Here is a 13750-nt window from a genome sequence, read left to right as displayed (position 1 = left end):
GGAATGGAGCACCCACTGTGAGCCAGCACTGTGATCAGATGCTGGCACAGGGGCCAGAGCTTTGCCCAGCATGCTCATTTCAATGGGCAACTCCTTCCTTCAACTTCTAGTTCTTGTGGTCAAAAGGCAGGGTTGCAGACAGGACCCTCCATCACCCTCTCCTTTGTGGGAAGAGGGGGTCTGAGTTTCCCAGGAGGGGGAGGGGCGTGACCACATGTCGGCAGCAGTGCATGAGGCCAGGCCAGCCTCACTGTGGCAGGTGGAAGGAGGCAGGCCTGGCACCAGCTCAAGAGAGAAGTGGCCTTCATCTGGCCGCTCAGAAAAACAGGCTGGCACAGCAGGTGCTCACCCTTCTTCACATCTGGACCCCTCTTTTTGTTTTCTGATCCCATCTCATTTTACCCCTCCAGCTGTCCAGTATGGTCCAGTGGATAACTAATAGTATTCCTATTTTATGGATGAGGAAACCAAGGCCCAGAGGGGTTCCATCTCTCTCTTAATACACAGTTAGTGGGAATGCCGGGACTAGACCCCAAGGTCCTGGCACTCCCAAAGCTAACTCAAGCGCGTATCCATATTGCCGAGCTCCCCGTGGAGTATGCTTCATCAGGGTTTGGGGGCCAGCTGTGCTAACCCAAAAGAGAGTCCCACCACAGCCTCCAAGGGCAGGTGGCTTCTAATAGGAGTCATACACTAATACCAAAAATTAACTATTAAATGCTAAAGCACTTAGCCCAGTGGCCGGTATATACTGCTCTGTATGTGTAGCTACTGAATATTATTATTAATATTAACTCCTATTTAATAATTCCAGCTGGTAAGTGCTTCATGGCTTCCAAGGCACTTTCCACGGCAACACTTAAGAGGTTGGCAGGTGGGTAATATCCCCATTTTGCAGATTCTCCGAGAGGGCAGGTGCCAGGCTCAAGGTCATGGCTGTGGAGTGAGGAGCTCACCTGGCCTCTGCTATGGGCTCCCTCCTCACACCACAACTTGGACCCACCCACATATTACAGGGGCCCAGGTTGAGCCTGAGCCCTTTAAGAGGCCTGTGGCTGAGCGTGGGGAGGGAGTGGGCCCTAAACCCCAGGCCAGGCCGGAGCTGCATTCTCTGGGGAGAGTAAGTGGCCACTTGGCATTTTCACTTTGATACTGATACAGGCATTTTAATAGCTGCAATGATCAGGCTGGTGGTATTTCAGCTCTGGCTGTGTGGGGCATTCCAGGAGGCCCTGGCTTGCAGCAGGGGTAAAGCAGGAAGGCTTTTCTGTCCAGGGCCGCTGGAGGTCCACCCCAGGGCCTCAGAAAGTTTTACACCTGGCCCTGAGCCTCAGCCTGGGGATTTCAAACCAAGGGTCTCAAACTCTGATGCCTAAGGGGGCCAGGCTGGTGACCTAAGTCGGTGAGACTGGCCGGGGGTGGGGTGGTACTCTGGGTAGCTGGACAGCACATGCCCACCTAAAAGGGGCAGCCGTCACTCAGCACCACCCGATTGTTACCACAGCCCAGTGTTGCCGGATCTTCCCATTTACAAGAGAGATCAGAAATCTAGACCTACATGACATCTCCTAAGCAACAAATATTTATTGCGCACCTACCGTGTGCCAGGCCATGTTGTAGGCACTGAGGATATAGCAATGAATGAAACAGATCAAAATATTCATGTCCTTGTGGAACTTGCTTTCTAGGGATGGAGACAATAAGCAATATAAATAAGCCAACAACAACAACAGAATCTGAAGGAGAAAATAAAGCAAGGAGGAAGGCTAGCGAGTGTATTGCAGAAGGGCACTGGGGACCGGGATGGGGGTGGGGGCCTCATGGAGAGCGAGCCAGGTGGAGGGAGGGTAAGAGCCTGGTGGGAGTGGTCCAGGGGAGAGCAGGCGAGACACCCTCCTTCAGGGAGTTTTTCTAGGAAAAGAGTTAAACAGGGTCCATGAGGATTTTTCATTTATTTTTTATGGTGGGAGGAAGAGCAGCATGTTTGCATAAAGATTGCATCAGGGGTGGGCGAGCGACCACTAAATCCCACTGGAAGGCTGTTTTTGTAAGTACGTTTTTATGGGAACACAGCCGTGCTTCCTCTGCTTTTCGCCTACGACAGTAGAGCTGAATGGTTGTGACAGAGATCATGTGGCTCACACAGCCTAAAATATTTACTAGCTGGCCCTTCACAGAAAACCTTTGCTGACCCCTGGTGTAAGTGACCCAGGATAAGGGCAGGAGGGGGGACTTGCCTGCGTGCTGGTGGAGGGTTGGCCTAACCTGAGAGCACAGATGCAGGTGGGCGGGTGTGCCTCGGGGCGGGAGCCTCTGGAAGGGCTCTTCTGTTGCTTCTGTTTTCGTGGTCATCAGGTGACAGTGACATTGGGGTTGGGGAGACAGAAGGTGTGAGAACTACTAGGACAGTGAGATGGAGGGACTGGGGTATGCTTGCTGGGCTTTCCTCTGAGATAATGATCGTGAATGAAGTGAGGCCAGTCAGCAAGGCTGGGCCCTTTCCCCAGCTTCATCTGCTGCTTGGGTGCTGGAGTGGGGTAGGTGGAAACGTTGCATCTACCAGGTTTGTGGCTTGGCCGAGAGCATGTGCTGAAGGGGCAGGGCATCAGGACAGCCGCGGGTGGAGCCTGGGGAGTGATTATAGTCACTGGCCACAGAATTAGAGCTGAGAAGGAGGGAAGTGAAACATGGCAGGCGAGGAACAGTGGAAAGGTGAAAGGACCCGTGGATTGAAGGACCAGGGGCTGGAAGGATCCCTGGGGTTGAGTATTAGAAGGAATGAGCTGCAGACGAGGGTCAGTGGGTGGGGCTGAGGCCCAGACTCTCAAAGGGCTGTGATGATGTTCCGATTTAATGCTTTTCAAAGATAAACACTGGGCGGGCCGAGAGAACACACACACACCCTGAACGCAGCCAGTTTCACACCTCTGTGTCCCCGGTGGCTTTGCCCTCTCACACGTCTCCTGCCCCTCCTGATGGACGCTCCTGATTCCCGCATCTACCTTTCTCACCCAGGCCTCTTTCCTGAGTGCTGGAGCCACATGTGCCCCTCCCACCCGGACCCTTCCACTAACTCAGCTTGTCCTCAACCAAAGTCATCACCTTCCACAAGCCTGCCCTCGCCCCTGTCCTTTCTCCATGGGGGCATCTCGGCCACCCACAGCAGAACCCGGACCCTACCCCCTCACCAAGTCCACCTCGTGCTCTGTCCATTCTTCCTCGTGCGTACCCCTTCCCGTCGCCCGCCGCTCTCTGTCGTGCTGCCAGGCCGTAGCCTGGACCACCAGCACCTCTTGGTTGGGTGGGTGACTGACAGCCTTCAGAGAGGAGCCTCAGCCTCCAACCTTCTCACTGTCCTTGTCTGTTCTCAGCATGCTGCTGGAGGGCCCTTATACCAGCCAAATTTGACCATGTGCCTCCTCTGCTTCAAACCCTTGCTTGGCTCCTTCGGTCTGGACCCTTACCTGGGCACACAGGCCCCCATCACCCACTCAGCATTCAGAGTCTGCAGTCAGCTGGACGCTTCTCAACGTGCTTCTCCCACGGGAGGCGCAAGCCCCTTTGCCGGTGGGGATGGTGTCTTGTTCTCCAGTTTGCAGTCTCTCGATTAGTAGGAGCTCCATGTATATGGGATGAATTGAACAAAAATACCGAACTTGAAGGTGGAAGACCTGGAATTTCAGCTGTCTGTGGCTTACCTGTTCAAGGCAATTCCCCTTCGCTCTCTGAGTCTGCTTCCTTTATTGTAAAATGGGGCTGATTTGTGGCCTGCCTATTGCACAGGGCGCCGGTGAGGGTCAAGTGAAGGCTCAGGGAAGGTGAAAGTCACTCCAGGTTTGCCTGAAGCGGAGGTTTGTGAGCAAGAGGCTTATCGGATCAACATTGGAGACGGCGAGGGAGGCAGGGTGGGCAGAGGGTCGAGCCGTGACGCGGTCACGACAGAGGCCTCAGCTGGTCCCTTGGGGCTCTGCAGCTCATCCTGAATTGAGGCCTAGGGATCAGACGGTATCTATGAGTAACTGGTTGCGGGTTGCCGGGGGAGTGGACATGACCCCGGTCAAGGCAACTGCTTAAGGTGAGATTGGTTCCTAGAGAGGAGCTCAGCCATCAGCAGCCAACATACCTGGCACTAAGGGTGAGTCTTGACCCTCTCCTGACTGGGAGACCCGGATGGCTCACCACAGCATCTGTACTAGCTCTGGATTTTTATGGCTGTCAGTAAGCCATGGACGTGTCAGGAATCTGCGTGCTGCTAAATTCACAGTCTCTGCCAGCACCCAAAAGATCTGCCCCCCCCACATCCCCATCCTCCCTTCCTCACCCGAGTCCCTCCTGGCACACTGTCCCCTATCCTCCTCCTCAAACACTCGGCACACAGTCCCGTCTCTGAACCTTCACTTCTGCTGTTCCTTCTGCCTGGAACACGCTTCCTCCACATCTCTCTACGACTCATTTCCTTACTTCTGCCAGCTCTCTGCTCAAACGTCCCCTGCACAGAGAGAACTTCCCTGACCCCCGAGCTTAAAATACCACCTTCCGTCACTCTCCGTCCCCTTACCCTGCTTTATTTTTCTCTGTAGTGCTTATTGCTGCCTGGGTTATATATTCATTTGTTTCTCTATTCATTGTCTCCTCCACTGGCAAATAAGCCCCTTGAAGAGCCCACAGGTTGTTGGTGGGAAGGGATGTGGAAGCAGGTATGTACAGTCCCTTCCTTGGAAAGTGGTACTAGTGAGCTAGGCTCAGAGCTGGGCATCACAGGGCCTTCCACCAGACCTTGTCCTGGTATGTCCTTGGTTTGCCCGGTGGCCACTCTGTGCCCACCTCGATAGTCATCCACCTAGTATTTGTGTGCCAGCCTCCCTTTCTGAGTGACGGTCTCCCCTTTGGGACATTCCTCGCTTTCTCCTCCTCCTGTGTGTTTTGACCTCCAGCCCCCTTCTGCTCTCCCCTCAACACTGTCGATCTGCCCCTCCCCCAACACACACACACACAGACACACACACACACACGCACACACAGGCACACACACACAATGGCTGAGCTCCCTCTTCCAGGGGGGTTTGTACACACCCTTCTCCAGCAGGATGGAGTAGACTTTATATCAAAAGGCCTGAGTTCTCATCCCACATCCACCACATACTGGTTGTATGACCTTGGGCAAGTCACTCAGCCTCTCTGAGCCTCACTTTCCTTCAGCAAGAAATGAGGTCACTATTTAACCTACCTTAGAGTTTGATTATGAGAAATAGATGTGATTCCCTGTAAAAGCAGCCAGCTTAGCGCCGGTACACAGTGGGCGCTCAGCAGACATTAGTCTGATGTGAATCCTCAGGAAGCTTTCCTGACCTTCGCTCTCCACTGCCAAACCAGAGGTGACACCAAGTCCTATGACACCTTCCACGTGACTTCCTTTACCTTTCACCCTGAGTGGCAGAACTCCACAGTAGTGGGAAGCCATGTGCTGGGGAAATGCTTGCGGGGAGCCAGCCGGCCTCCTAACCGGTTGACAGGTCAGGGTGGGGACCACAGTGCACAGGAGAGCCAGTCACAGCCAGCCACACAGTACAGGCCCCATGGGCCCAGATCTTCCAGTTTTTCAAGAGAAGTTAGAAACACAGACTTCCATGTGAAATCAGCCTCTTCAAAACACTGGGGACAAATTCAATGAAAAAAAAATCACTGGGGGAACCAAATAAAAATACATCTAGGGCTTCCCTGGTGGCGCAGTGGTTGAGAGTCCGCCTGCCGATGCAGGGGACGCAGGTTTGTGCCCCGGTCCGGGAAGATCCCACATGCCGCGGAGCGGCTGGGCCCGTGAGCCATGGCCGCTGAGCCTGCATGTCTGGAGCCTGTGCTGCTCCGCAACGGGAGAGGCCACAGCAGTGAGAGGCCCGCGTACCATAAAAAAAAAAACAAAACCAAAAAACATCTAAAGGCCAATTTGGCTCTGGGACCACCAGCTTCTAACTGCAGCACTAGCTTCAGAGAGAGGGGGTCCAAATCTCAGCCTTCCTCCCCTGTGACCTCGGCCAGGTTAGTCTCTTCTCTGTGCCCAGGTCCCTCACCTATAAAATGAGTGTAATAATAGCTAACATTTATTGATGCCTCCTGGGCACCTTTCTTTCTATGCACCAACTTCTTTGATCCTCTCAGTAACCAATAAGGTCAGGACTGTTATCAGCTCAGGGGCCAAGAACTGCTAGGATCCCAGGCGGTCTGACCCAGAGGCACACCTGTTAACCTCTGTCTTCCCCCCACCTCACCCCGCAATCCCCTCCCTCGGTGGTGGTGAGGACCGAGGCGCTCAGCGCTCAGCGCCCTGCCCTTTCCAGGTGTCAGGGCTGGCAGGTGTGTACCTGTCATCGGTTCATCTCCACGGATGTGGCAGGTCCTTGAGGGCAGGTGTCTCAGTCTTCTTGTTGCCGCATCTTTGGGGCCTTCCAGATTGGCCCAAGGATAGGCAAGCTGGTGAGAAAGGGCTCTGATGGAGGGACAGAGGGCCTGCCTGTACCTGGCTCTGTGAGCAACACCGGAAGGAAAGAGGTCACTGTCCCTGCTCCCGGGATCCACAGGTGCCCAGAGCTAGACAGGAAGCAATTAGCAGAGAGCCAAGAAGAGCAGGTCGTTGTGCCCGTGAGCTGCAGGAAGGCCACACTGCTTTATAGGGTCCTGTGCTCGAGTTAATTTCCTTCAGAGCTCTCCGAAGACATCAGACCCCGAGGTTACCAAGACGGGACCTCTCCATCTGCTTCTTATTATCCAGATGCCCGGTGGCCAGCCTTTGATCCAGGACCAGTCCCCCTGCCAGCCCCCAGGCGGCCCCTCTCCCCCGCCCCCTCTCTCTCCCACCCCCCAGCCCCCAGCCGCTTTCCAGAACTTGGCGTTTACAACTCCCAGTGACCGCTCTTCTCTGTCTCCTTGTGCAGAAATGGAAGCTCCACTCACGGAGGCGCCGGGAGACCCCGAAGACGTCTCCAGAGTGTCACTGCCCGCCAGGTAAGGAGCCCTGCGAAGGGGTGACAAGGATGGGGACACACACCAGAGGCCCTCTCAGTGGCCATGCCACACCCTGTTCAGAGCGTCACTTTTCATTTGGAAGATGGAAATGACAGTATCCTTGATGTTCACCCTCCATGTACCGATTGATTGGCCCCATCCCCCATCCATCATTCCTTTGCTTATTCAATCTTTCATTTATTCATCAACTCTTCTATGGGCCAGGTACTGTGCACACCGGGCTGTGAAATCAGGCAAGATAAGGGGTGTGGCAACTTGTGAGGTGTTACGTGGAGTTGAAGAGAAGCCCGCCACTGTGCCTCTCGCTCCTGGCACATAGTCGGTTCAGAAGCGCTTGTTGCCCAAATGAATGAATTGCCCTGTAATTGCAAAACCTTGCCCCAGCTAGGTGGCTTAGGGCCTGTGTGTCCACCGCCTGGTATCTAGGCCACACACACACACAAACAAGCTTAAGGTTGCTGCGTGATGTGGTGTGATCAAGCTGACCAGTCCAAGGTGGATTCCGAGTCTGCCTTCGCTGTTTCCTACCCTGTATGGGCAGCTCCCTACCGAGGACGTGTTCCAGTGCCCTTCCCCTGTGCTGTGTGGCCGCCTCCTTACCACATCTACTCATTCAGTCCCGGCTGTGGCCCGGGTCCCGAGCGCAGAGGTTTAACTGCATTGTCTACAGTTAGTAATATTGACAAGTCATGGTTTTCTAAGTTACCCACCATCGTTATTAAGCTACGAGAATGACAGATGGGCAAGTTTCACCGTTGCCATGAGTCATGGGAATGGGTTGCACCCCTTTGGGGCTGAGGGAGGAAGCTGAAACAGGGTGTGGAGCAAGGTACCACTCCCGAGGAACCGCCGAGGGTTTGCCCTCAGAGTGTGGCCCTGGATGCCCGCTGTGGCAGGACACTCCACTGGACACAGAGGCCGAGGAGCCCTAGGAGGCCCCACTCAGGGTCCCCAAGCCAGGGACAAGAGGCCGACAGATGCTGAACACGGGGAAAATGGAGGGACCACATTCACTGGAGCGTGAGTGGGCTGAGTCACAGTTGGGAGTCACAGTTCAGGTGCCACGGGAGCTGGTGAGACCGTGACGGGATTCAGCTGGCCTCAGGCAGAAGAGGGTCATCTGGGTTAATTAAAAGGGTGTCCAGGAGCCCTGGGAAGCTCCCTCCCTCCCTTGGGGTCCCAGAGATTGAGCCATGGGATCTGTGATGGCTTTTGGGGAAAGTGCCAGGATTCATGAGATGAGATGAAGGTGAGGGTGTGTTGACGGGGCCTGGGCAGAGCAACTGTGTGCATCGGGGTTTGTGGGGCAGCCCGCGTTTCAAACCACCGTGTCTATCGTCCTCGTAGGTCTTGGTCAGTTGCAATTGTTCTTGCTTGAAGTATAGAATGCTGGTGAAGGGCAGGAGACTTGGAACCATGGAAGATCTAGGTTTGAATTCCAACTCTGACATCTACCAGCTGTGTGACCTTCAGAGAGTTATTTAACCTCTCTCTGCCCCGGTGGCCTGGTCTGAGAAATGAGGATAATACCCGCCTTGCAGGTATATGGCAGAGGTTCAGTGAGGTCCTCATAGAGAGTACTTAGTACTTCCCTGATTCCTAGTGAGCACTACTGTTATTTTTTTTGTTTTTCTCCTCGATTCCTCTTGCACTTTAAAGATGCACTGAAATCCTTATCAAACACTGTGTCCTGGTGTCGGGGGCACATTTACGGGCAGACAGGCTCATCCTTCTCCCTTCCCCTCCTGATTGGGTTTCTCATGTCCTGCCTCCATTAAAGTGGGGGCCTACCAATAGGTATCCATTTAGTGCTTGGGAGAGTCTGACTCGGATGGTCCTTGGGAGGCTGAGAGCTAGGAAGGGATGTGGCAGGAGGGAGGAAGGACTGGAAGGGTGCTTCAGCTCTTGGATGGCGAAGAGGAAGCTGTGAAGCAGTATGAGCCGCTCAGAGGTGGTGGAGAGGAAGGATGCTCGGAGGTGCTGGGGGGGAAGAAGGGCTTGACACTGGTCCTCTGTGTGAAGGGCCACCAGCAGGGACTGAGTTGGCCAGGCGATGGGAGGAGAGTGAGCAGGGGAACCTGTGAGGGGTGTCCCGAGTGTTGGAGAATTCCCCAGAGGGCAGTTTGGCCCGAAGTATATAGCTCAGAGCCAGGTGAGCAACACCGGGAGAATATAGAGGCCCCAAACGGAGGCAAAATCAGAAGGAGAGTAAGATGCCCTCCCAGCATTTTGCAGAGTCAGCAGGGAAGGACTGGAGCGCTGCACAGAGGTGTCTCAGACAGCAGAACGATAGAGTAAAATGCATCTCCTAGGATGGGCTGAGTCCTGCTGGGTCCCTGAACCTGCCCCCTCTGCCCAGCCTGAGGCTTCGCACCCCGTGGTAAAGGTACCTCCTCCACACTAAGGCCTGGGCCACATGGCTGCCAACCTTGTGCTGAGTAACAGCAGTTACTGCCCCTGCTCCTCACTGGGCACCCACTCTGTGCCAGGCACAGTACTGAGCACTTGACATTGATGGATGGCCTTCTCGGGAACGCTGGAAACAGGCACAGTGGAGTTCTGGCATTCTGAAATGTCTGCGGTCCCCAAAGTCAGTAAAACACCACTCTCATCCTTGTACGCGAATCGTGCATCTGCGATTATCTCCTTAGGGTCAGAGTTTATAAACCACCTTATGAACATTTTAAGGCTCCTGATGCTTGCAGAAGAACTTACACAATTGTAAAGTGCCGCAAAGCATTATTCACTTTTTTTCTGGCCAGCGCCTAATATTGTGCTCCACACATAGTAGATCCTCAATGAATGTTCAACAAATTATCATCAATAATCATTGCTGGGTGATTGGAAGCTTTCCGGTGTTCTCCATCTGACCTCCGGTTGGCTTCTGACACCTATCCCCCTCCGAGACGGCTCTGACTCTTGCCTGATGCTGAAATCACTTGCTGTTAGGACACAGCAAATAAACACACACTCTTCCATCCCACTGTGTCCACTGGATTTGGAACCTAGAGCCCCAGACCTGTGCCTGCCCCCAGTTTTCCTCTGCAGCCAGCCGGGCCACAGCTGGAGCCCTGTGGTGGGTGTGTTCTTCCTTGTGGCAGCCTCGGGCCCCTGGGCAGCATCCAGAAGGCTTGGGACACATAATCGTGGGCAGAAAACCCACCTCTTTCCCTTCCTACTCTGACCTCGCCAGCATCCTCCCAGGATCCTCCCTGTCCCAAAATAGCCATCTACTAGCTGAGATCTGGCTGCATCCTGCTTCTGGGCTGCATGCACTGTTTGCCAAGGGAGGGATGGGCCTGCAGCCCTGGAATGGAATGCCAAAGGTCGGGCCTTGTTAGAAGGGTCACAGTGGCCAGAAGTTCAGAGGAATAGGTGTGGGCCATTTGCAAAGCGTTTGGCCTGGTGGGACAGGAGAAGGGCCTGGGAAGACATATACAGGCTGTGGGACTTTCTAGGCCACTTGAGAAGAATACACAGATCAGGGAAACTCCCCATCCTCTGTTTCTGTTCTCAGTAACAAACGAGGAGCAGGACAATATAGGCTCCAGTCGGCAAGGAAGCAGCTACTTCAGGCCCGCCACGCTGGGGCTGGGCGGGGCAGGCATCAGGCAGGACGGTCCGTGGTTGCACACACAGAGGGAGCCGTGACCAGCTGAGCCGCTGGAGCAGATCCCCTCACAAGCTGAGCCTCATCTCTAAGGCGAAGAATAGGCCAGAGTCACATGCTGACCACAAGCCAAGAGGTCTGGACTGCAAGAGCGAAGGCAAGGGGGTGATATGGTCAGGTTTGGGCATGAGTGCCATCGCCCGCCCTGGTCCACAGGATGGATGGAGAGGAGAGAAGATGCCTTCAGCCAGCCTAGTGGGAGGGGCAGTAGCCATCCTGTGGTTTAGGACTGCCAACGTGAGGTGGGCACGAAGTGCGGCGGATCCCAGAGGAGCCTGGGACTCTGGGAAGACTTCACTGAGGAGGTGGCACTGGAGGGTGGCTGTAAGGAACAGGAAGCAGGTGGGAAGGCATATGGTTATAGACTCAGCTGCCCCCAAAACCAGAGACACCCCACCCCACCCGCCACCCCCACCAAACACAGGGATTCCAACAAGGTAAAGGGGGAGGTCTCTTCCTTAGCAGGCCAGAGGACAGTGGTCCAGGCTGGGAGGCTGGCCCTGCCATCTTCATCATGTGGCTTCCATCTCTGGGCCCCCGGCAGCTGCTCTCTTCTCACCATCAAATGGCCAGTGTAAAAGGGGAGGGGCCCAGGGGAGTATATGCCCAAACCCTTAAGTGCAAAACTTGGAAAGAAAAATAAAACATGCATCACTTCTGCTCAGAGCCCATTGACCAGCACTTAGCACATGGTTACCCCCCAGGTCCAAGGGAGGCCAGGCAGTGTTTTTTGCTGGGTGGCTGTATGCCCAGATACAACTTTATTGTTATGGGAGGTAGGAGAACAGATACCGAGGAACTCTGCATAGAGGGCATTCCAGGCTGAATCACGACACGGACAGAGGCTCAGAGAGTGAGAAAAAGGCAGGTCTGTTTAGGAATGGCAAGCAGTTGAAGGAAGCTGGAGCATAGAAGTAGTGATGGAAAATATGGGTGGAAAAAGACAGCAAAGGGACAGGCTGAGGAGATCTGGCTGTCTGTTCAGTGGGGGGCAAGCGGTTGTCATTCTGAGAGTGGTAGTGTTTTGGCAATGGCCGCCTGCAAGGCCGCCTTTGCTGAGTGAGATTCTGCGGCTGCAGCCAGGCTCATCAGAAAATGTGGCAATTGCTTAATGATGTCTGGTATGATAGGAGTTATGTGCTGCTATGCCTGTGCCCTGGCTACATTACCCCACAGGAGATGACGTGGTGTCAGAGAGGTTTGGGGAAGCGGCAGTGTGACCTGATCCAATACATATTCTAGAGCAATAACTAGGAATGACGTGAAAGATGGCTTAGAGGGCAGAGAAACCCCTTCCAGCAACAAAGTCTGTGATTCTGTGAACAGAGCTTTATTTTCTCATGCCCTGCTATTTGTGTTGAGGTTGGAACTGCCTCTCGGGCTTGGTTATTTTCCGTAGGTGGTGAGAGCTGGTGTCCACATGGCCTGAAGTCCTTCCTTTGTCTATCATGGCCCTGTTTGTCCTGGCACCAGATTTCACCTCCAACAGTCTCATGGTGTTTACAAGGGCAGAGCCTATGGCCAGAGTGTCCATCCCAAACTGGGCTGCAGTAGAGCAGATCCGTAGCCCCACTTCCTTTGTGGCTCTCCTTATTTCACACTTGGCTAACACAGAAAAAGGGAGAATGCAGACCAAAGTATCCTTTGGTGCCATTGGTGAAGAAAAGGATTGCAGGGCTGGTGGTTGTTTTAGGGAGGACGTTTAAACTAAAGAAATACTGTTTTCAGGTACCTCAGAAACACTGCTTTACGTGTAAATAATTGATGGGTTAATTCTGAGTCATTCTTGGCTATTCCTTAAAACACATCCCTGAGGACCAGTCTGGGAAGAGACCCTCCTATTCAAGTCAGACTCTCCCTTGTTCTGCTTTCACATGCTGTGTCAGCTTTGTTCCCCCCTCCCCCGTCCCACCTCCTTCTCCTGACTTTGCAGTCCTTTGCAGACCCATCTGACCTCCCAGATGCTCAGGCTCCCCATTGTGGCAGCATCAGTGTCCCCTTCTCCTGCACCTCCTATGCTCCATCAGTTCCACTCCTCTGCTCAAAAAGCATCCATGGCTCCCTAGTGCTTATATACACCCCCTACCCCAATGATAGGCCCACCTTATCTCTCTAGCTTAGTCTCTGACCAGTATTCCACCGTGCTGTACTCCTTTTCCTTCAGTAAAATTGGGCTGCTCACCCGCCCTGCCTGTACGCTAGTGTCTTACCTGTTCGCATCCACTCATGCTGTTCTGGTATCTTTGTTCTCTGTTTCTACCTGATGAACTCTTCACCCCTCCAGGCCTGCTACAGCATCCCCCCGCAGTTCCTTCTGTCCTTCTCTCCCAGCGTAGTTCTGCTGTTTGGTTACTGTGTTAACATAATGCCTGGTGTGTGCTCAATGTATAATCCAGGCAAAACCACGGACTGCGACAAGTAATTCGTCTTCAAATGAGAAGTGAAAACAGACCTAGACGTATATACCTGCGAAGGTTTCTCCTTGGCCATCATCGTTAATGATTTGATGTAGGTTCTACAGGTGCTTGACAGCAAACCTCAGTATGAGGCACTTACATAGTGAGAGGAGCCTTTGTGGGTTTCCAGCCAGGGAGAACCTTCCCCGCCTGCAAACCCTACCAGGCAGCCTTCTTGACATCTCCCCCTGGGTGGGTTACCGGCCATCCATCCTCAAAAGGCACATGGCTGAAGTCAGTGTCTTTCCCCACACCTGGCCCTTTCCCAATATTCCCAGTCCTGGGGAATGGTGCCGTCAGCCCACCTGGGCTGCAACCTGGGCATCAGCCTGGACACCACCTTTTCCCTCCCATCCCCTTCACCACTGAGTCTCAGGATCCCACTCCACCGATTCCCTCCATCTCCACGACCATCACCCTTGTCAGGCTGCCACCATCTCTCACCTTACTCGCTGCAATAGCCACTAACTGGCCTCTTCCAATACTCCTTCACCCCGAAGCCAGAATGGTCTTTTTAAACTTAATGCATAACCCTAGTTAAAGCACTTCATGGGCTTCCCTGGTGGCGCAGTAGTTGAGAGTCCGCCTGCCGTTGCAGGGGACG

The 13750-nt window shown here is 53.9% G+C and overlaps 1 protein-coding gene across 11 annotated transcripts in view; it reads left to right on the top strand.

Annotated features, from left to right (window-relative positions):
- Nucleotides 1-13750, top strand: part of COL13A1 (collagen type XIII alpha 1 chain) — a 144225-nt gene that overhangs the window by 12604 nt on the left and 117871 nt on the right. For all 11 annotated transcript variants that reach the window (XR_003437902.1, XR_003437900.1, XR_003437901.1 and 8 more), the window contains exon 2: nucleotides 6930-6999. Coding sequence is in view for 5 of the 11 variants with exons in the window: in XM_027130036.1 (XP_026985837.1) it covers nucleotides 6930-6999 (70 nt within the window). In the remaining 6 variants the exon portion in view is untranslated. The remainder of the gene's footprint in view (nucleotides 1-6929; nucleotides 7000-13750) is intronic.

The sequence above is a fragment of the Aethalodelphis obliquidens genome, unplaced genomic scaffold (genome assembly GCF_003676395.1).
Source record: "Aethalodelphis obliquidens isolate GAN/ISIS:26980383/991018 unplaced genomic scaffold, ASM367639v1 scaffold37, whole genome shotgun sequence".
NCBI lineage: Eukaryota > Metazoa > Chordata > Mammalia > Artiodactyla > Delphinidae > Aethalodelphis > Aethalodelphis obliquidens.
This window is presented reverse-complemented; position numbering and strand designations above follow the sequence as displayed.